Consider the following 21,048-nt stretch of genomic DNA (forward strand, 5'->3'; position numbering starts at 1 on the left):
GGGTTGCTGGATCATATGGCAACTCTATTTTTAGTTTTTTAAGGAACCTCCAGACTGTTTTCCACAATAGCTGCACCAATTTACATTCCCACTAACAGTGTAGAAGGGTTTTTTTAATAGATGAAAAAAAAGAAGGTGTTAAGACATCAGATATTTGGCCCAAGGCCACAAATGAGAATTTGAACTCAGTTTCTGGAAATCCCAGGTCCAAGTTCTTAATCACTACACCACAATATAGTATGTAAAGGGTCATAATGAAGTAAACGTACTGTTTTTCTTTCATCAGGCCAGAGAAAAGCAAATGCAAAACATATTTTGGCTTTGGAGAGACAATTCTTATGGTATTTGTTAGCTGTCTTTTGTATATCCGATCTTGGGAAAATGCAGTTTGGAGCTAGAAGTGAATGATGTTGAGAAACATCCCATTTGAATTTAAGATATGGAGAAAACCCACTAATTAAAAAAAATTAACTATGTAAGACCGCTCCTTGAAACAACTATACTACACAAGTTCCGAGTTTCTGTGACTGAATTCTATGACTGAGCTTGTAACTGTCCTTCAAGACTCAGGTAAATGTCATTCTGCTGGGAATCATTTCTCTGTTTTCTTGAGATGGGGCGCCTCCTCATTTTGTTTACATCTCCTCTACTTGTGATGATAATAGCTGACCCTTATGGCATCACAGTGCATTGAACATGTAAACACTTTACTTATCTTGTAACAGCTCTTTGGAAAATTATCACTGTCCTCACAGTATGGAGGAAGAAACTGATATGTTTTGAGATTGAATAGTTGACCTGACATTGTGCTCAGCCACTGAGTCTTGTCTGACTCTTTCGCGACCCCATGGATAGCCCACCGGGATCCTTGGTCCACAGGATTTCCCAGGCAAGAGTACTGGAGTGGATTGCTATTTTCATCTCCAAGGAATCTTCCCGACTCAGGGATTGAACTCGTGTCTCTCGTGTTAGCAGGCAGATTCTTTACCATTGAGCTACCAGGGAAGCCCTATCTGACACCATGTAGTTAACAAATGGCAGAGCCAGAATTCAGATTTCAGAAGTCTGGTCTTGGAGCTGGATTCTTATCACCCTCGAGCTACCTGCCTCCCTTGCCCCACTGATTCAAGTGTCTTTTCCTCTCTTCTGATTTGTTCTAAATCATTCATTGGAAGTGTTGAGGGTATCCTATGAACTGGATGCTTTTCCAGTGCTGGGAACGCACTGGAGGAGCAAAGGTGCTGCCTGTCTAGGCAAAGGATGGAGGGAACCATCTAGAAAGTGAGAACAGCATAAATAAAGGCATGGAAAGGAGAGAGAGCAGAGCCCGTTCCCAAACTCGGTCATGGAGGGAGAGTAGGTTCCACTGAACGGAAGGTATATCTGGAGGCTGGAGAGCAAAGAATCACCAGACTGTAAAGCTTCCTCTGGGGCGGTGAGGAGTTTGGGTTGCAGTTTTACTGTGCAGGTAATGGGAGCCACTAAATGGTTTTAAGGAGATTTGGAAAATGTTGATTTTAAACTATGTTCATTTACATATTGGCACTTCATCAGCAACTGTAAAGAAACTAATCAGCCATTCACCTCATCTTCAGAAAGTCTCATTCAAGAAATTTTTAAAGAATAACAATGAAAGACATAGGGGAAAAAAAACAATAAAACGTAACACTTTATTATTATTATTTTTTTATCTTAGAAGGAATTCACCAAAGGCTTCATATTATGCTATGGTATCTTTAATTATAAAAATAAGCAAATAAAATAACTTGCATCTGTCATTACCATGATATGTTTCATAACCTTTATATGCACATGGAGCTTAAAAATGTAATTTAACAATAAATAATGACATATACCAGATATGCTCACTGTTTATTCCAGTACTCAGCCAAAAACCTAAATATCATTTAAATTATAAATACATAATGCAAATATAATGGCACAAAAATGTCTAAAGTGCAACCAAATCACAAGAGAAGAATCATGCAAACTGGTCTAGGTCAGCCCCCCAAATCACTCTGTGCAGCAAACACAAGACAAAGCTTTGGAAGTTGAAGGGGGAATTGGAGAGAGTAGGATGGAGGGAGAAGAGATGCAAAAAACTAGCAATATTGTGAGAACTGCTTCTTTCTGTATGTGTAGATATATGTATTATAGATACATATATAAATATTATTGTGGGGAGAAAAGGAGGGGGTACCACGGTTTGAAGAGGTCACAGCAAATCAAAGAGAATCCACTGGACTGAAGTAAGAGAGAATTTCGCTAGGAATACTCATAAACTATTTGTTGCATTGGGATCCTGGCTTAGTGCGAAATGGATATAACACACAAAACTTGAATAGCTTTTCTGGTTTGGAGAAGCCAGCCTTGCCTGGGGGCAGGGTTTGGGATGGGGAGGGATGGTGGAGGGAGGGTGAGGGAGAATCAACTTAGAATATGATCTACCTGATTTCCAAGAGGCTAAGGCAGTGTCATATGTTTGGGGACCTGGGGATGGGGCAGTTCTGGGTATAAAAATGCTCTTAACGATCTGATGTCAGCACGCTGAGAGGCTGTGTGGGGACGGAAGCAGCCACGCTGGTGCGGCTGCTAGGTCTGCTGCATCCACTCTTGGTCCTTGAGCAGCACGTTACTGGTTTTAAAGGCTTTGTGGTAAAGTTGTATTGCTTTTCGTTTTTCCGGAGATGTGCCCTCCCTCCTCCCACCAGGATCCCTACCATTCTGGTTCGGACAGATAGGAAGTTCATCTGGTGAGAGTCAAGCACCAGTGGTTTCTACCTAAGCGAGTTTGGAGTGGCCCTTACAGCCCTACCCCTCCTCCCTCTTCCTCTCTCGACATCGACCTGTGGTGGGCAGTGACGCTCCTAAGGGACTGTTGGGTTCAAGGACAGTGACCCTGAGAAACTACTGTTGTTCATAGCTAGGCTAATCATTTGGCTTTGGTGGTCGCCATCTTGTAAACATCCTGGCAGAAAGGATCAGACCGCCAGCTCTGTTTTTCCCTCTTTTTTTTTTTTTCTTTTTTTGGTTTTTTTCTTTTTTTTTTTTTGCAATCCTATACAGAGATGGCCCGGCTGCCAGGACTACTTCGGCAAGGCAGCGTGCTACAGGACAAAAATGTAATAAGAGGAGTTTATTAAGGCTGGACAACCCAGGGTTACTTATACCCCCTCAGCCCCAAGTCCCCCGAAACTAAAGACCCAAAGGCTGATTGACTCATTCCTGATTGAGTTCATGGAAAGCCTCCTACCCCATCATCATGTTGCCAGAGAACCAGGCCCTGGCGAAGGGTGACAAGTCAAGAACTGCCACTTCCCAAGGTGTAGCAGGCCTTATCACACTCTTAAGTGGCCCAAGCTCAAAGGGTTGCTCTTTCTGGCTCCTGTAATTCTCAGCTGGATGTGACAGAGCTGTTTCAGGATGGGTCTAAGTCAAGAGTAGCCTCTGGGTTGAGGTGGGCTGGGAGATTAACATCTTGCCTGGGGTCCTTCAGATAAACCTGTTGTTGTTGTTTTTTTCTATCTCATACAGGCCCATCTTAAGTTTTGATGTTGAGTAAAACTATTTCTACCCCCTTAGTTATAAAAAAGGCCACAAGGAGCATTTATGTGGATATCTGGAAGTGAGATAGTTATTCCATTCCCAGGAAAAGAAAAATAAAGCTAAGTTACAAAACTAAATCTATATGCAATAAAGTTATTATATACTGCTTTGTTTAAGCAGAGTCCTCTGGAATATATGTACAGTACATTAGTTTTCACCTATTTATATTCCACAGTTAGACCTTAAGATTCTCTGGTTTTAAGACAATTGTTAAAGATACTTTTAAAGCTCTGAGCAGTTACAGTACTTAGAGATGTTAGCTTTTTGTTTTTCATTCGATGCAAGAAGATGCAGGCTCCAAGTCTGGTTGGAGAGCCAGGCTCGAGCAATTTGGTAAATGTGTTGGGAAGGAAATTAGACACTGAGGATCAAGACCATAAGACACTAGCTCATGAGAGATCAAGAACTCAAATATGACATTCATATTCGTCTATGGCCAGCACAGATTCATAACACGAATTCCACTGAGCATCTTTACGAGCGTTTGTTTAAGACACGCATTTAAATTAAGTTGCTTCTTATCAGCTAACTCTACTGGGGCAACCATTCTAAAGGGCTCCGCATCTTCAAACGACAATGTCTGGGGAGTTATGTGAATGTTTTGTGTTTGAGAGTTGTTGGAGGGGAGCTGGGAAAAGACCGAGTGGAGGGAAGTGATAAAAGAGGCCACTTTCTCCTGAGGAGAGGCATAGAGATCACATATGTTCTATTGGTGGGAATGCCGCCATTGCAAAATGTTGAGAAATTGATTACAGAAGCCTAGTTTCATGCAATTTTTCTTTAAGGGGGGGGGGATAGAAAATAGGAACTACTTAAAAAAAAAAATCAAACCAGGCACAGTACACTCAAAGTTGGTGCATGAACACCCTTAAAAGGATGGTAGTTTGCTGAGGCTGTGATTGCCTCTCCCCAGCTATGCACTCTCCTGGGAGGTGCGTTTGATGTGGGAGGGAGAGGCCACCTCACCTCGGAGGTTCCTGAGGAGGACTTTCAGCTTCTGTGGCTCATTGGCACGCCTCCTGTTGAAGTCAGCTCGCTGGTGTGTATGGGCACAGTGATCCGTCTGCAGGATGTGAAAGAGGCTGGCCATGTTGGGGCCGATTTTCTCCATCAGGCTGTCTCTGATGGTGCTGACTGTGTCTTCGTCACACTCCAGTAGGCTTCGGACAAGTCTGTTATAGTATCTGCGTTGGGAAAGAGGGGTCATTCGGTGAGAGCGAGGCAAGACCGTGGCTCTCACCTGGGCTGCAGCCAACACCCAGTCCAAATGGCCAGACCAAACACCCATGGGTAGTAGTGCCTCAGCTGAAGGTGGCTTTAACCTTCATGCAGCATCTTCTTAGTGTGAGTCTATGCGCTGCCTTGAGTTACCACCCAGAGTAAAGATGGTTCTGTGTTCATGTTTAGTGCTTAGGAGATTGAGATTGTATTTTGAATAGTGGGCTCATGGCAAGGTCTGAAATCTTTAGAAACAGAATCATGGAGCTAGATGGGGATTGTGAAGGTAATTTAACGATTATTTCATCATATTCTTTTTTATGGAGAAGAAATTAAGGTAGGAGAGCTGAAGTGACTGTCCGAGGTCATCCAATGGGCTGCTATTGCTGCTGTTGCTAAGTTGCATCAGTCGTGTCCAACTCTGAGGGACCCCATGGACAGCAGCCCAGCAGGCTCCTCTGTCCACAGGATTCTCCAGGCAAGAATACTGGAGTGGGTTGCCATTTCCTTCTCCAAGGCATGCAGTGTGTGATTAGTTGCTCAGTCATGTCTGACTCTTTGTGACCCCACAGACTGTAGACTGCCAGGCTTCTCTGTCCACGGAATTTTCTAGGCAAGAATACTGGAGTGGGTTGCCATTTCCTCCTCCAGAGGATCTTCCTGACCCTGGGATCAAACCTGCGTCTCCTGCATTGGCAGGCGGATTCATTACCACTGAACTACCAGAGAAGCCCGCCAGTGGACTAGACGTAGAAGCAAAGACTTGATAAAATGGATGATGTAACCCAGCACTCACACTTACATTTTAATAGCTACTGAACACATATGAAATCATTTACGGTTATTTTGGTGACTCTGCAATTTTTCTTTTTCTTGATGGTATGTGTGCATATTCTGTAAATTTCTATTTTTTTTTTTTCTGGTCACATTGAGTGGCATGTGGGATTTTCAGTTCCCCAATCAGGAATGGAACCCATGTTCCTCAGTGGAAACATGGGTCCCTAACCACTGGATTGCCAAGGAAATCCCTAAATTTCAATGTTTAAAGGAGATCCCTGTCTGCAGTTATCTCATGCATTTTTCTACTCAATCTGAGTTCCCTACCCCTTGGCTAGCCTCTCTGAAGGTTATTGTATCAATCATTTTCAGTCTTCCTGCAAAGGGATAGTTCAGTGAGAGGACCAAATGCCAGGCCATGAGGATATTTACGTAGAAAGGCTGGAGGTCCTTAATGGTTCTTGCTTCTATCATTTCAAGAAGTTTCTCACACCACTCAAGCTTTTGATGGTCTCTTCTTTTTTGGGGGGATGTTTTTACAGATATTTGGTGACGATCACTTGTTTACTGATGGTTTTGTTTTCCTGACTAGACTGTAAGCTTTACTGAAGGCAAGATATGTGTCCTTATTCTCTGTGTTCCTCATGTGCCTAAGTCCTAGGGCTATATTGCCTGCTCACTGTCTATTTGTTGATTTATTTTGTGGCCATTGAGGACATGAAGCTTTCAAAATAGAGTTCTTTCTAAAGTCATGGTTCCCTAAAGAAAAAATTATCTGTATGTCTTCTGGGAAGTTTCATAAAAAAATTGGTGTTTGTTATAAATTTCCTTCATCTTTGATGTGAATTCTTGAAGCATCTGAAATACTGTGGCTAATTATTGTGGCTCAGAAAGGATTAAACTGACATATATATATGTATTTTTTTTTCATGAAGAATATGGTTTGATCACTTCAGTCATAGGACATTTTTCCGTGAATAAGATGGCAGTGCAGAAGATATGAAAACAATTGTGTAAATGTTACACAGCAAATATTCTTAGGTAATATTCCCTTTGATGCAGGTTTTTGAAAAATCAGTATCTGTGAGTTAGACAGCATGGAAACTACCAAAAAAGGAGTCTTTTATGACATCAAGAACACACTTGAACCTTGTCATTGACCTTTTGTCAGTAAACTGTCTAATATTTACTGCATACAAATTACTGGTCCTATTCTTTGGGAAGACAGTTTTGGTATTTTCCAATTTGAATTGGGTTGCATCTGCTCCAACCTGAGGAGGCAGTTGTCAAACCCATCAGTTCTGTGCTCACTAATTAAGGACTCTCCTGATGATGGTGCTTCAGTCGTGTCCAACTCTTTGCCACCCCATGGACTGTAGTCCACCAGGCTCCTCTGTCCATGGGATTTCCCAAGAATACTGGAGCGGGTTGCTGTTTCTTTCTTCAGGGCATCTTCCCAACCCAGATATCGAACCCATATCTCTTGCATCTCCTGCATTTGCATGCGGGTTCTCTCCCACTAGCACCACCTGGGAAGCCCCCTGATGATGGTGGTCTGCAGTGTCTACGTAGAAAGACCCTTTCCTCAGAGGAGCCCGAAGACTGCTGGGCCACAGGATCTTCCATGGAAAGAAACCTGTTCATTTTTAACTCGCCTCACAGAACACGGGATCAAACATCTTTCCAGAATAACTTAACCCTCCCCCCACCTCCAGAGGTCCTTTCAAGGATGTACAGTAAATAGAGTGGAATGTGGGCACTAAAGCAAAGCCATCACCCTTCTGTGAGGGAGCAGAATGAAGCTGGGGACACAGGGAGTAGTGTCTGGGTCTTGGATACAGTCCTGGCTCCACCTCTCCCATGAAGGAGGATTATATCCAGCTGTTGTTAAAATTGGGACTCCCTGGCACAGAGACACATTTTCCAGCCCTTCGGAATTATAAAGCACATGAGTCAAAGCAGATCTCGCTTGGATGGGGAAATGGGGAGAGAAGTGGTTTTGGAAAAAGTGAGAATAGACCACTTTGTATGAACAAAGTAGACATCTACACACCCACATAGATCCCCAGGCATCTCTTGGGCTCTGATGGGATGTGGTTCCCCGGATCTCTTTGTCTATTTCACAGGGTGTTTTAGATCCTAGAGAAGAAGGTTTTTGATCCCTCACCTTCCTGCCCACCCTTCCCTCCCTCACCCCCACTCCCTGCAACATGGACTTTATAACTTAGAAGTTAGTCTTTCCATTTCTAGAAAGAACTGTTCACACTTAATGGTCTTCCAAATGGGCTGGAAAAGATGATCTTCCCTTAGGTCAACACTGAAGACTCTAGTCTGGATGAAAAGTCTACCACCAGTAAAGGAACTAAGCTTCTACAATTAGCCTCACCTCTTTAAAGCCATATGTGTTCCTCTGGCCCCGTTTTGTCCAAACACCTGCTCTCCGACTCTGAAAACACCTACTGTTACTGTTGCTTTCTCTGCTAACCCCAATAGGCCACCTCTTCTTGGTGCTTCTTGAGGATGACCCTGGCCAGCCTGACTACTCTTAGCAACTCCCCCCAAGTCTACCCTTAGCCTCTCCCATGGAGCTTGTTAAGTAAACAAGGGTAGGCTAAGAGAGCTCCTTGGAATAAAAAATGTCCATGGCTCCAGCAGCAGCTCCTGCAAGTGTGGAAAACCTATGAGGCTGCCTTGATGTCGACACCATTTGCCTGAGCAAGTAAAAGGTTAACCCTATACCTCTTCATTAAGGGCTGGAATAAGGCATTGACCTCTGGGGTTGTGGGGGTGATTGAGACAGATCCTTCCTGTCTCTAAGCCACCTCAGTGCGGTTACTGAAGAAATCATGTCTCCAGAAAAAGTTGATTTAGCAATTGTCATGTATTTCTGGATCACCATCTTGTATCGAATCTTGATGTTACTATAGCTATTGATGAGATGTGCCTTCTCTTTGAGGAGAGAATGTACACAACTTTAATTGTTGGTCACCAGGGGCTACATTTATTGTATTCTGTTTGGTATTCCATTTTCAGATTGTGGCTATCTCCTACAGGTTTTACCTGCTGCCATTTTTGAAATGGAAATCAAAGAGCTTGGCTCAGGGCCATGTGAATTTTAGGCTCAACACTGTCATTCACTAGCTGTGTGACCTTCAGCAAGTCACCCCCTCTCTCGCTCTCTGTTCTTTAATTAGTAAAACGAGACAGTTAGCCTAGATAACCTTTATGGTCATTTCTAGCTATGACACTTTATGTTTCTGGGGTTTGATATATATGTTCCTTCTCAATTTAACAATAGCAACAAAAAAGTAGTGTATATCTGCTTAAGGACCACCCTTTGCACGAAGAGTTAAAACAATTTAAGAAGATTCCTTTCGTCATCTTTATGGGGTGAGGCAGTGGGAGGTACTCCCAAGATTTGGTGGGTTAAATTCTGATCATCCAGCCTGATGGGTGTGTGCTCAGTAGTTTAGTTATATCCAATGTTTTGCGATGCCATGGACTGTAGCCTGCCAGGCTTCTCTGTCCATGGGATTCTCCAGGCAAGAATACTGGAGTGAGCTTCCATTTCCACCTCCAGGGGATCTCTCTCATTCAGGGATTGAACCTGCGTCTCCTGTGGCTCCTGCATTGTCTGGGGGATTCTTTACCACTAAGCTACCTGGGAAGACCTCCCCCTCTCCCCCCAACCTGGAAGTACCCTTTAAACCATGTTTCTTGCTTCCCCTTTGAAAATTCCATCAGTGACTTAAATTTTCTCGGTAAAGAATAAGATCAGATATTCTCCATAGCTACTGTTTCAGCCATGCTTACCCAAATACACACATACTGCCTAGGAACATTCTGTGTGAAGGTTTATAAATAGTCCTTTGTTTCCCTTGATCAATATTATTCTTCTGTTTCCTGTTCCCTATCCATGCCCTAGAGAGTTGGAAGCTTTGTCAGTTTTCCCACTCTGGATCTGGAATGGTCCAATTTCTTCTCAGCCTCACAGTTGCCCAACCTGCCTGATCAATTTTGCTCGCTTCCCTTCTTGTTGAAAATATAGTTTGTAAATCCAGGCAGGGGGCCACTCCAGCTATTTCTTCCTCTTCTAAGCACATTTCTCTCATGGAAAAGTTCCCTGTTCTGGCTTCTGGTCCAGTCACAGGCTTTTGGATTCTCCCAGGCCCAAATCTCATGCTAGATAAGTCACAGGAAGGTGGAATGAACCTGTAACTACTTCCTTTCACAATTCTGTGCCAGTTGGCACAACTTACTATGTATCTATGGTGGGACAGAGGCTGGGAAAGCAGGATGTGTCAGGAGAGTGAGAAGCTTAAATAGAGCAAACCAAAGCCCAGCATGGAACCGGAAATCTCTAGTTCTGAGCAGGAATAATACTAGCCAGTTGAAGTCAAATAATTGGGGAAAGGTACAGTTGCATGGAAGATTCTAGTCTTCAAGAGACTGACTGTTTTCCCTAATAAAGGTGATTCTTCTAAGATGAGAGAGGCTGATAACCAGATTCTGTGTGACCACTTTCTAAAGGTGAAAACAAGACATCTGTTGAAAAGAATAGTGGCCTGCTTAAACATTCCTATTACTGGGCTTCCCTGGCAGTCCTGTGGTTAAGACTCAGCTTCCACTGCAGGGGTCATGGGTTCCATCCCTGGTCAGGGAACTAAAATCCCACACACTGCACAGTGCGGCCAAAAAAAAAAAGAAAGAAAGAAAAGAAACTAAATTTAAAAACTCCTATTTCCAGTATCTTCTTAGATTCTTAGTATCACCAGTCCACAATCTGTATTCTCCTTTCTCTAAGAGCTCTGCCTTCATAATGGAAAATGCTACCTCAGTTGAATCAGAGACATGAGTAGTGTCTCAAAATTGGCCACATGCCATATTATAGATTATGAACTGTCATTGGACCCTTAAAGATTAAAACTGATAATGGCTGTACTAGCATATTCCTGCCCCACAATTACCACAAAAACACATACTTGGTCTTTGATGATGTTATTGCGTCACTAAGCTGTGCCCGACTCTTTATGACCCCATGGACTGCAGCATGCCAGACTTCTGTGTCCTCCTCTATCTCCCGGAGTTTGCTCAAGTTCATGTCCATTAGCCCCTTGGTCCCTAGCCCCTGTCAAACCTAGCAATCTTTACTTCTTTTCCTTAGGGTGAAGAATCTCCAAGTATCAGACTGGTTTTTTTTTTTTTCCCCTCCTCTCCAGATGTAATAAGAATCTTCCTAGGAGAATATTATGACTAAGGTCAATATAAAGAGACAGGCCACTTAAGACAAATGATGAATTTGACTTTCCTGTTCTCAGGACATTGGTTAGGACCATGACAGGGTCACTTCCAAAGACTGAACACATGACTTTTATAAATTGACATGAGGTTCTGAAGTACAGTGATCTGTAGTCAGGGTGAATCAGAAATTTACAAAGTTTAATGTCAGAGGCCTCAGCCTTTCCCTGAGGAGGAGCTACTTTTCCATTTTCCAGCATGTATGCATGCTAAATCACTTCAGTCATGTCTGACTCTGTGCGACCCTATGGACAGTAGCCCACCAGGCTCCTCTGTCCGTGGGATTCTCTGGGCAAGAATACTGCAGTAGATTGTCGTGCCCTCCTCCAGGGGATCTTCCTGACCCAGGGATCAAAACTGTGTCTCTTATATCTCCTGCACTGGCAGGCAGATTCTTTACCACTAGGGCTACCATGTATAAATGACTAACTTAATGGTAAGCCACAGAAGGACTAGGTTATTAAGGACTCTCTGAAGAAGGGAGGGAGCCTCTGGCTAGGAAATCAATCTGGTAAGGCTGTGTTAGCTGTCTTGTGGTCAGAGTAACCCATAAGGCCAGATCTTTGTGAATATGTGCAGATTTGACTGGAGAATCAGAGAATAATAGCCCTTTAGGACTAGGAGTTAAGTTTTAGGTTGTGTGGCATCACTGGAGGCTGAACTTGACTGGTCTGCATGGTCCCTGCCATACTTCCATGCTGGCCCCATTAGCTCCTCTCTGAACTTGATCATAGATGATGAAGCCCAGGTCTTGCCAGAAAGCTTTCTAGACCATGGAATGAGCATGTCTGCCATCTCATGTCTTAGGTGTTCACTCCTGGCTGGTAAAGACAGTGAGTCAAGGATGCAGAAGGGCATGATGCTCAGATATTACTAGCTCAGTGGCTTGGGCTCACTCTCAAATACTAAGATGAATGTGGGATCCAGGGAATCAGCAGAAAACCATTCCAGGAAACCCTGGACTAGAGGAATGGGATGACAGACCTGGAAGGGAACATGGGAATCATCTAGTCCAGCCATTTCACTTTTCCCAAAGGAAATCTGAGTCCCACCGAAGTGAGATGGCTTGCTTTGGGATACCCAGTGAAATATCTGAGTGGGCTTCGGACTGACTCAGAATACATGCAGTTTTAGAAGTCTGTTGATGACATTTGACCAAGGTTTTCATGATGACCCATTGTACTTTGCCTAGTCATGATTTCAGCCCAACTGGATGTCTCAAAAGCTTGTTTCCATAAACTTCATAATTCCCTTCAGACTTGTGGAAGGAAAGGGACAATGCACCCAGGGATGCTGTGGATGAAGTTTTCTATTAGATGCATGGAAAGATTTTCCTACAACAGTGAAAAAAATTCAGGCTGCCTAAGCTGTCATAGACAATCACAAACATATTTTTTCCTGCAAAAGCTGGGAAGACTGCAAGCTAAAATAAGAGCATGACTCTGGCAATTTAACCCCTTCTGTATCTGGCTCTGCCAGTCAACCACTCCCTCCTCCCCCACAATTGCCAAAAAGCAGATTCATCTGTACCTGTTGGAGTAATGATTAGGGAGCTGGACGACTTCCGTGATGGCTTCCGGGTTCCGCTTGGCGACACTGCACACGTTCAGCTTGCTGTAGCACTCCTCCTGGACCTCAGCAATCATCCTCTGGAAAGTGGAGCACCTCCGAATGGCCAGGAAGACCTTGGAGGTGACCCCATTGGCGATGCACTTTAAGCTCTCTTTGACAAATGCTTTTCCCTGCCGAGGAAGGAGGGGGGCAAGAGGAACAAACTTTAGCTTGAGCTGAACAGAGAGGAGAGTGCCTACAGTATGTGGAACTTAAGGGGGCATGCCTTGGCACTGACCCTAAGCCTTAACCCCTAACTCTAACCCCAGACTGGATGGGAGATGGCCCTCTGCATGCATGCATGCTCAGTTACTTCAGTCGTGTCCAACTCTTATGACCCCATGGACTGTAATCTGCCAGGCTCCTCTGTCCATGAGATTCTCCAGGCAAAAATACTGGAGTGGGTTGCCATGCCCTCCTCCAGGGGATCTTCCTGATCCAGGGATTGAACCCACATCTCCTGCATCTTCTGCATCGCAGGCAGATTTGTTACCACTGAGCCACCAGGGAAGCCAGCCCTCTAAATGTCCTTGTAATAAGAGAATTGTAGGCTGCAGTCAAGATTAAAAAAAAAAAAATCCCTATTCCCTTAGACTACCTTGAGAATTGAGCTCCATAGAAATGAAATGAGATGACAAAAAGAGATGAACCATAACCAACCACTCTGCAGCCTAAAAATAGCCAGAGTATGGCTTTGTGTTCTCTGGATTGACATTTGATAACTCAAATCACAAGCTAGTAAACAAACAAACAAACAAGCTAGTATGCTGGCTTATACAGTGAGAAGAACTTCTTTGTTAGCAGAACATTTTAATTTCCTCTTGAAGAAGCAAAGATTTTTCGCTTATCACCCCTCCCTTATAAGACAGCCTCTGTCAGCATGTTACAATTGTGCATTAGAGTGGGTGGAGAGTGGCTTATATAGAACCTATTTCTTGGCCCACTGTGTGTGTGTGTGTGTGTGTGTGTGTGTGTGTGTAGACACGTTGAAAGTGAAAGTGAAAGTGAAGTTGCTCAGTCGTGTCCGACTCTCCGAGACCCCATGGACTGCAGCCTACCAGGCTCCTCCGTCCATGGGATTTTCCAGGCAAGAGTACTGGAGTGGGTTGCCATTTCCTTCTCTAAGTAGGGAGGCTGAGAAGCAGAGCTGGTTCCCTACAAGACTGGGTCGGAAGAACAATAGTCTCATACACTGTTAACGACACGTAGCCAGTGGGAGCAGGGGTCAAGGTCTTATTACCTGAGTGTCAAATTTAGCAGCGCTGTACAAGAAGGATTTACAGATGTCGTACATCCCATCTGTGTCACAGGTGGAGTTTTCCAGGCATGCAAAAGCTCCACAGCCAACCTGCAGCGCGCTGTTGAGGCAGCGAATCACTTCAGCTGAAAGAGACAAATCCATCCAATCTGGGTCAAACGGTGAGGATGCTCTGGATGGATCACGGTGATGTGGTGGCAAGATTCAAAGACAAAGGGGTGAGGAGAACTTCTCCTGGGAGTCTATGATGGGGCCAGCAGAAAGACCCATTCAGAGTGGTGAAGGGTGAAGAAGCAAGGGAACAAGCAGACTCCTTTTGCTAATAAAAACCAGAGTACATGGAGGATTGGGAATGAGTTTTCCCTTGGAGGCATACTATTGGTCTCACCATCCCATACCATTTTGGTGGTTGGAGAAGTAAGGATGGAAGATGAGACATGCACAGTTCTTGAAGGAACTCTGCAGAATCCAAGGTCATGTCCTAAAGGCTGAAAGCCTGGGAAGGCAGTGGTGGGTGGGCAAGTTGAGGAGGGGGAAGGGCCAGGGAATCCATCTGGCTTCCAAAAAATACACTCCAGGGTAATAAGGATGGACATTCGTGTGTGTGCTTGTGCGTGCTCAATCGGGTCTGGCTCTTTGTGACTCTCTGATTGTAGCCTGTCAGGCTGCTCTGTCCATGGGATCTTCCAGGCAAGAATACTGGAGTGGGTTGTCATCTCCTCCTCCAGGGGATCTTCCCAAACCAGGGATTGAACCTGTATTTCCTGCATTGGCAGGCAGATTCTTTACCATCTGTGCCACCAGGGAAACCCCAATAAGCATGGGCATTTGGTCTCAATGGCAGAGAAGAACTTGCTAGGAGTCCACTTGGAGACCTTTGATTTAGGGCTTTTAACTTACCTTCCTATTGGCAGAAAGAAATCTGATCCTTTCATGTTTCATCCCAACCCCCCACCACAGGACAGTGCTTAGAGGTATGTATAATCTCTCTCATATTAAAAGCCATTTTTTTTTTTTAAAGAGAGAAACACAGGTGTAGAATAACAAGGCCAAGGCACCCCCTTGTGCAAGACAGAAAGAAAACCGCAAAGAACTTGCATGAGGCTTTCTACATTGTGGATAAGATCTCCCATAAAAGTAATTTCTCTCCTACAGAAGGGGGGGGGGGTGTTCTGGCAGGCAGCTCAGCGAGAAATGATCTGCAGCCTTCATACCATAGGAGTCTCCTCTGAGATCAAAAGCACGATTCGGTTAAGCGGCCCCTCCTCCCCCCCCCCCTCCCGCCCCCCGCAGCCTCTGGGATGTTACAAGTCATTTCCCTAATTATATATTTCCACGGGTTCAAATTATAACTTTGCTTAAAGCAGTTTTAATATGCATTAGGATTGCCATTGTTTTAGGCAAGCTGGAATTGTGAATCACGGCATCTCTATAGCAACTAAGTACAAAAGGAAGTGAACCAAAGCCCTCCTCTCGGCAGGGACCTGTGCTCTTTCGAGGGGAGCGGCGTCCAACACCTGCGAGCCCATCTTTGCTGACAGTCGGGGCGGGGCGGGTGGGGGGGTGCAGAGAGAGAGAGAGCGAGCCGGCATGGAAGGCAAGCAAGATGGACAAGCCAAGTCCAAAGGCAGAGGTGTCAATGCCGGCTTCCTGAGGACTCTTTTCCTTTAGAGGCTAAGATAATACACAATCGACTGCTCCGGGAGTCAGGACTAGAGCGAGACCTCCACCCCGTTGGAGAAATAGCTGCTACCTTTCACAGATACTTTTTTACGAGGGGGCTCCCTGGCCACGGGGCTGCGTGGGGATTGAATGGAGCCCTAAGAGAGCAGGGACGGACAGAAGGAGCAGTGTCGGGGGGTGGGTGGGGGTGGGATGTGTAGGGTTTTCTATAAATCTGCCCTGGATTTGTCAGACTGGAGGGCTATGGCTCGGTAAATCGCTCTGCAGAGGGAGCTTCCTGTGTGTTCCCTGAAGGGCCAAGGAAGTCAAGTTATGGGGTCTTTAGGGTGAAGGAAGAGGGGCAGCATCAGACAAGTCACGTCTCACCTCAAGATCAGCTTCGGCTTCTGGAAAGTATAGAGAGCGCTTTGAAGCATGCCAACATTCAAGCCTCTCCCCCGCCCCCTCCCCCCGTCCCCCCCCCCCCCCCCCCAACCAAGAGGGTACGTGCCAGATTTCAGGCAATCAGGCTAGGCTTATGCAATGAAATACCCTCAGCAGAGCGCCCAGCTTCTTCGTTAGTTGCATGCAATTTATTAAACAAAGGAGCTCCACTTCCTAAGGCTATTGGATTACACTGGCAGTTTATTGCCTTCAGGCATGCAGCACATTTATTATCAAGATCAGCCGTCACAGACACAGTTGCAAAAGCTAGAGGCAAATGAGGACAGCTCCTTGCGGGAGAAACCGGTCCTGGGTTTGCCGCTTACCTGAGTTCTGAGCTGCCACCCGGGATTTCCTGGGGCTCACAGAATCATTCTGCTCCGCCTCATGGGTTGCAGAAGCAGTGATCACCAGCACCAGAAGCACTGCTGAGTTTTGGAGCATTCTCTGAGAAGTTTCCGCTAAGTTGTTGGGTTTTTTTTTTTTTTTCCTCCCCCCCTTTCCTCTTTCCCTCTCCCGGTTTGAGTGAAGATGTGGATCTGGATACACTGAGAACCTAGGTGAGGATTTGCTGAGGATTTTTCTGTTGCTGCTGCTGCTGTTGCTTCCGCTGGCGCTTTTTGCTGCTGCTGCTGCTGCTGCAGTCGCTGCTTCTTGCACCTCTGGCTTTTGCAAACTGGGGGCCCAAGAGCTGCACCCAGGGATTTTATAGCCGTTCTTATCGGTCCTCAGGATCAGGGACCAATCAGGTCCCTCAGCTGGTCTGGCCAGCCAATCGGAGGGCGTGCTCATTGGGCTAGAGCTGTTTGACTTCTTAGAAATATTTTCCAGCAAATTAAAAGTACCTGCTGCCAATGTTTTATACGTGTGTGTGACTGTGTGTGCAGAGATGTGTGAAAAAGCTATTTTCACAGGATTCAGGGATGATTTTGTGTTGGTCGAATTAAAGGGAAATCGTATGATGAACTCAACCAGGTGCTTTGGGAAATCTAGCCATCTTTTAAAACTGTGTGCTATGGGGAGGGATGCAGTCCAGGCAGGATGGGTAGTGGGGTCTCCTTGGATTCGAATTTAAGCTCATTTAGCAGTTTTACTATGGTTTTCACAGCACGGTCTCCTTGTTGTAAGTTACATAGATAGTACCTCCCCATCTCAGTGTGTGTTCACAGGTCTGTGAGGCATTTTGGCTTTATGTGGACATCCATCCTGAGTTTTCACATATATGAGCTCTTGGAAACGGACATGTAGGAAGAAAAGGGCCCTGATGGACTGGAACACGAGAGCTCTGAGCTGTCGCCTCAGTTCCTCTATTGATCAGCTCTATGACCCTGGTCAAATCCTTTTACCCTGTTCTACCTATTTTCCAACTTGTCAAATGCCAAAGTTGGAGTCTAGCACTCCTAATATCTCTAAAACAATGTCCAGTAACACAAATTAACCTTGACTCTGTCTTTTTTGTTACCAGCAAGACTGCAAACTCCAAGAGTGTTAGTTACCACAGCTAGACACATGAACACCTACATGTATTCTGCTCAATAGGGAGACATCATGAATGCCTGGAAATTAATAAACTCTGTATTCAAGCCCAGCAACTTCATAATCACATTGAAACAATAAGCTGGCCAAAGCAAGAATAAACCTGCTGGGTAAACCACTTCATTTCTTGTTGAGTGGAGAGAGAGGGATTAGGGGGTGGGCAAGACAAGGAAGAAGGGGTAAGAGACCAGCATGTGTTGGAGAAAGGACTAATAAGCTTGATATGTAATAAGAAAATTACTGTGGCTTCACAACCATGCCTAGGATAGAAGTTCATATTTTCTGAAAAGTGGGCTGTAGGGAATACTGAGGCTTGTCCCTAACTTGTGAAGGAGGCTAATGATCTTGGAGAGGACTTAGGATTGAAGGTGGTCATTAAGGGCTGGGTTGGAGTGAAAGGATTAAGCAAGACAACCTTTAAACATTTGGAGGAGGTAAATGAGAAAGGGCCATCAGGCATTCGTCCAGACGGGCAAGATGATCTTGTAAGGAAACAGAGCCAAAGACTTCCATGTAAATCGTCAAATCTTCAAACAAAGGTTGAAGAAAGAGCTCCAACTCTTAACCACAAACCAAGAATCAACTCTACATGAGTGTGGGGAGTGATTATAGGTTCCTGGCAAGAAAAAAAAAAAAAAAAGGTTCTTTGGAAAGCGTGACTTGCTAGAAGAAGGAATAGAGGAAATTAAGGGTAGAGGGAATATCTAGAGGAAAGAAAGTGAATTATCAAATTTCTTTTAACATTTTCAATTTAAACTAACTGACAGTGTTGGTATTTCTCAAGTACCTTCTAGGCTGGGAGCTTAGGGGATGTGTAGGGGAAGGTGAAGGAGAATAGAGAAGGAGGGAAAGTAATGATTGTCGTTACTGAGAAGTTTATAGTCATTTGGGAAGAAGGTCAACCCCAGTCATATTTCCTAAAGGTTCAGGGTGTCAGGAACTTGCATGGTAAGAGAAGGCCATGGTCAACATTGGCTACAAATGTGGGCAAAGCTTCATGGAAGGGTCAGTGCAGGAAAGATGGGAATTGCTGTTGTTGCTTTTGAAGAATTTATGAAAAAGCCATGATATTTCACTTTTTAAAAATGTTTTTGTTCCAGAAATCTCAGAGGTTGTTTTTATTGCTTCAGGCAGGAGTGATAGGTGTCTGGCATGACGGCACTGCAATACAGTATTAATAGTTGTGTGTTTTCTTCTCGAAGGAGAACAAGAAGACAGATGCACATTCTTTCTGAAGATTTGGATTTCTCTTCCTCTGCATTTTCTTCCTCCTTAGCCATTTTTTTCTTGTTAAAGGCAGTGCTGTTTCTCTTGTTAGACTTTCCTTGTTTTAACCTACTGGCTTTGAAGGATGATGACTTACTTTTCACCATCGACATTCTTTTCCCCACACTCTGGTGTTCCCACCAGAACAGATTGTTCCACAATTGTCAGGGTGTGTTTTGCATCTTCTGATGTTGGTTCATTGTTTCTCTGGATTTCATGAACTTACCGCCATCTGTCTGGAGGTTCCTAGCTGGGTGTGAAGTGTCTCACAGTGACAGATAATGTGAAGCAATTCAATGGTGGGCAGCCATATTGGTTTGCATATAACTAGTGCATCTGTGCATTTGAGAACACCAAAGGCAGAAGCTGAAGCCTACCTAGCAATCCCAAATGTAAATAGCATATCTTCCCCAGAGTTCAAGGACATCTGAATGTCCCCAATCCTTGTGCTTGCATTGGAATGACACAGGAATGATAGAAGAGTGTGGGGAGCTCTGGAGGTGATGTCCAGTTTCTTTGTAACTTCTCCTGGGACAGGGGAGTAAGGAAGTATATAACAGAGCTTGAATATCAGATTTCAGACTTTGAATTTTATCATGCAAACAACAAGGAGTCAAGGGTTCTTGAGTAGGAATTGTTAAATGTGTTGAAATTAGCATTGGGGGAAGGTCGTTTGATTGTACTTAGGATGGCTTGGAGGAAGAAAATATTGGAGGCTGTAAAGCTAGTTAGTAAGATCAATTTGTGTTGATGAGGTCCTGTACAACCAGGATAGCAGAAGGAAAGAAAGGGGGAAAATCATGAGAGATGTTTGAAATAATACGGAAATTATCAATTAATCTAAGAACTTTATTGGAAAAAAATCTTTCTCCTAGTTTAATGATAGTACATCAGGGTTTTTCCCTTCCCCATTCATTGGTTATGAATTTTTGTTGACAAGACCATGTATCATCTCCATTAGACCGGCACCTTCTGGGGTTCTGTTAAGGTAGTAAGTAACGTAGCTAACAAAAAGATGTGATGCGCTTAAGGGAGATGAGGAATCTTCCCAAGCCCTCCTGCGGCTGTGCAAGTTGGAGGCACCCCCAGGTGCAGTAGGTAGGAGTGGAGGGGAGCCTTTGCCATGCCCTTGAGCCGGGAAAGTGCAAAGAAGTGGGTGGGAGAATCTGCCAACACCTAAGGCTGGGTGATGGTGCCCTGACTGTGCCCGTGCGAGGCTGGCATGAGTTCAGTGAGAAGATTACATCAAAGATCTCTGGGGCTTTGTTGGATTTGGCTGGCTTAAAATTGAGCGGTGAATGGCTCTGGGCTTTTTGGTGAGAGCAGCCCAGGAGCATGGCTTCTTGGTAAATGTTTCTTTTGTGGTTAACAGACTGCAAGGCTCATCAAGGTTGGTGTGACATGGTGACTAACGTTAGAGTGTCATTATCAATCTTCTCTGGGAATCTTGAGGCCTGACTGCACTGTAGGACCATTCAGTCATGCCTTCCGAACCTCAAGAAAAAGAAGGAGAGGGAAAGAAGGAAGATGGGGGGTGGGTGTGTGGAAATCATCTCTTCCTTCTATAAAGATACGTTTTCTGTGCAGACAATCTCAAATCCTTTGCCTTGTTAATTGCCTCTGACTGCTTTAAACTCTGCAGAAGAAAGAAAGGGGGAACTATATTAAGAGGGCAAACTCCCCCTACCCCCACTGGCTTAGGGAGGGTTACTGAGTTCTTGGTATTAAGTCAAGTGTTGTGGGAAATGCGGAGAAATGTTTGACCTTTTCTTGTGTGCCACGAACTCCCAAGCTACTTCTTAATGCACGTAGGTTGTATTTGATGAGGAAGAATATCTGTTTTCTGGAAATCTAATACGGCAGGCGGGTTGGAATAGAGTTTACAGGTTTAGATTCAACTAACATTTGCAGGGTGCCTATCTGCTCTACACCGGACACTGGTGCTGCTGCTGCTGCTTATCTGCGAGGAAAAAACCTCACTCTCTCCTCCCACAGAAAGAGCCTGAGACCAGAGAGGAATGACTTATGCATGGTCATAGGGTGGATGGTGGACTAGGTCACCTGAGACTTGCTTGTTCTAAAAGGAGCTCTGGGTTCTTCAGTCGTGTGACCCCCGCAGTGGAGGAGGACCACGCATCCTTAGCGCACTGCCCCTTGGGATGGGGCAGGAAGAGGAAAAAGAATACACAAGATGATCTAACATGTTTAAACCAGGACAAGCAAGCTGAAATTAGCCTCTACTCTTGTGAACACTAGTGTCTCATCCCTTCAGGTCTAAGCTACAATGTCACTTTATATCAGAGAGGACAAGTTCATAGTCCTCGGGCAGCCTGTCAATCTTCTGTTTCACAGGCGCATACTGAAACAAGTAC

The 21,048-nt window shown here is 44.7% G+C and overlaps 1 protein-coding gene across 1 annotated transcript; it reads right to left on the minus strand.

The window, feature by feature from the left end:
* Positions 1–1,639: 1,639 nt before the first annotated feature.
* STC1 (stanniocalcin 1) lies at positions 1,640–16,541 on the minus strand. Its single transcript, XM_065946951.1, has 4 exons — positions 16,201–16,541; positions 13,751–13,893; positions 12,430–12,641; positions 1,640–4,790 (listed from the first exon to the last, which is right to left on the minus strand). Exons 1-4 carry the CDS (start codon positions 16,316–16,318, stop codon positions 4,520–4,522), a joined length of 744 nt encoding a protein of 247 aa, XP_065803023.1. The 5' UTR covers positions 16,319–16,541; the 3' UTR covers positions 1,640–4,519.
* Between the last annotated feature and the right edge of the window lie 4,507 nt (positions 16,542–21,048).

This window comes from Muntiacus reevesi, chromosome 10 (genome assembly GCF_963930625.1).
Source record: "Muntiacus reevesi chromosome 10, mMunRee1.1, whole genome shotgun sequence".
Classification (NCBI taxonomy): Eukaryota; Metazoa; Chordata; class Mammalia; order Artiodactyla; family Cervidae; genus Muntiacus; species Muntiacus reevesi.